Source organism: Argiope bruennichi, chromosome 6 (genome assembly GCF_947563725.1).
Source record: "Argiope bruennichi chromosome 6, qqArgBrue1.1, whole genome shotgun sequence".
NCBI lineage: Eukaryota > Metazoa > Arthropoda > Arachnida > Araneae > Araneidae > Argiope > Argiope bruennichi.
Window position 1 is genome coordinate 99,654,480 of NC_079156.1, and position 1,557 is coordinate 99,656,036.

The window sequence follows — 1,557 nt, forward strand, 5'->3', positions numbered from 1 at the left end:
CATTTTAGATTGAATACTTTCAAACTGCAATACCATATTAGGCGCTAAACAGCTTACTTTACGAAGAAAAGTAGAAATTGAAAGAATGGTTTTGTAATTTCAAGTTGTATGCTTACAACATGAAACTACAGGCAACTTTTACAGACATCCGAAGGTTACATATTACAAGTCAATTTCCTGTATATGTTGCACCTAATCTTACACCAATGGTGTATCTCGTATAAAGCACCTCCCCTTTAAGAGCTCGCAAGTTAGTATTTGGCAAGGATTTTAAGAGCAAATTGGTGCTTCGTCGAGCTTTTCTCCCTTCACAAGAAACATTCGGTACATTTGCAGGTTGAGGAAGATTTGAACTTTGCAACAATTTGATTACCTTATTAGATCTCGGGAAATAAAGGCACTGAAGACGAGATTATATTTAGGAAGAGAATCTTTAATATAAAAATTAAAAACATTGAGCTTCAAGCTCCATTTAAAATCCAAGTTTTACATCTTGATACATTGATATAAGATTACAAGTCATTTTAATTCTGCTCAGCAGAATCGCGTTAAATATATCAGCAGTTAATAGTTACCAGAATTCAGGAGCTTGAAGTCATTAAAAACCTCTAGACTTTTGAGCTGTAGAGAATTCCACATAGTCAATGAACCCATCGAGATTCTTGTCATCCGTAGATAGGATAGGGTCAATCATCACAGCAAGTTCTTCATGCCCGAAGATTCTCGTGGTCCCTTCAACGGTGAGGTCTGGAACCATATCATTATGCTCCTCGACGTGCCAGTGGAGAAGAGATTTTACCAATTCGCAGCCATCCAGCTTGTCATTGTTGTCGCTGTCGTGCATCTTGAAATACAGAAACTGCAGCTCATCATCAGTCATTTGGTTTACATCTTGATCGGTCACACCATTCATATGATGTTCGATGTGATGTCGTTCGTCCAAGTGAGACTTAGAAGTAATTAAAGTCGGTTCATGATGAGAGTGATTTGCATCACACATAGCATAGCTGAAAAAGCACAGGGCCAAGATGGATACAATTTGAACACACATGATGAAGCAATACTTCTAAGTAATGAATTATTTAAAAATTGGCGTTGAGTAAAGAGGCACTCGAAGATATGATTTCTTCGCTTGTCTTGAAGTTTTTATACCTGTGAGTAGTGCTGAATTACAAGTGACGTAGTGTTTTAATAATTGCAAAATATCAGACAGAAAAATTAGGTAGTCATTATTAATGATGTGAAATTATTTCATATTTATTTATAGCTTACATGTATTTGTTTTAATCTTTGAATATTTTTGGTAATGGAAAATGCTAATTTGCATAAATCTGAAACATTTATTATTTCAGAATGTCTGCCAATTTGGCATAGCGAGGTATGAACTCATATATAGAAACACTGGAAACAAAAGTAAGATTTTAATAACGATAAGGTTAAGTGGATATTGGTTTATTTTATTAGATTGAGATCTTTTTAGAAGCAGATTTAACTGTGTTTTGCCTTTGTCCAAATTTCTACACTGCACTAGTTAAAAAAAGTTTGATCTGGTGAATT

At 34.7% G+C, this 1,557-nt stretch overlaps 1 protein-coding gene across 1 annotated transcript; it reads right to left on the reverse strand.

Annotated features, from left to right (window-relative positions):
• Positions 1–412: 412 nt before the first annotated feature.
• On the reverse strand, positions 413–1,130 carry LOC129972492 (multiple coagulation factor deficiency protein 2 homolog). The gene has a single exon (XM_056086637.1). The coding sequence runs from the start codon at positions 1,049–1,051 to the stop codon at positions 599–601; it is 453 nt and encodes a 150-aa protein (XP_055942612.1). The 5' UTR covers positions 1,052–1,130; the 3' UTR covers positions 413–598.
• Between the last annotated feature and the right edge of the window lie 427 nt (positions 1,131–1,557).

What these genes read in the sequence shown, in the direction of transcription:
- LOC129972492 (XM_056086637.1), bottom strand. Translation starts at nt 1,051, where the DNA reads ATGTGTGTTCAAATTGTATCCATCTTGGCCCTGTGCTTTTTCAGCTAT.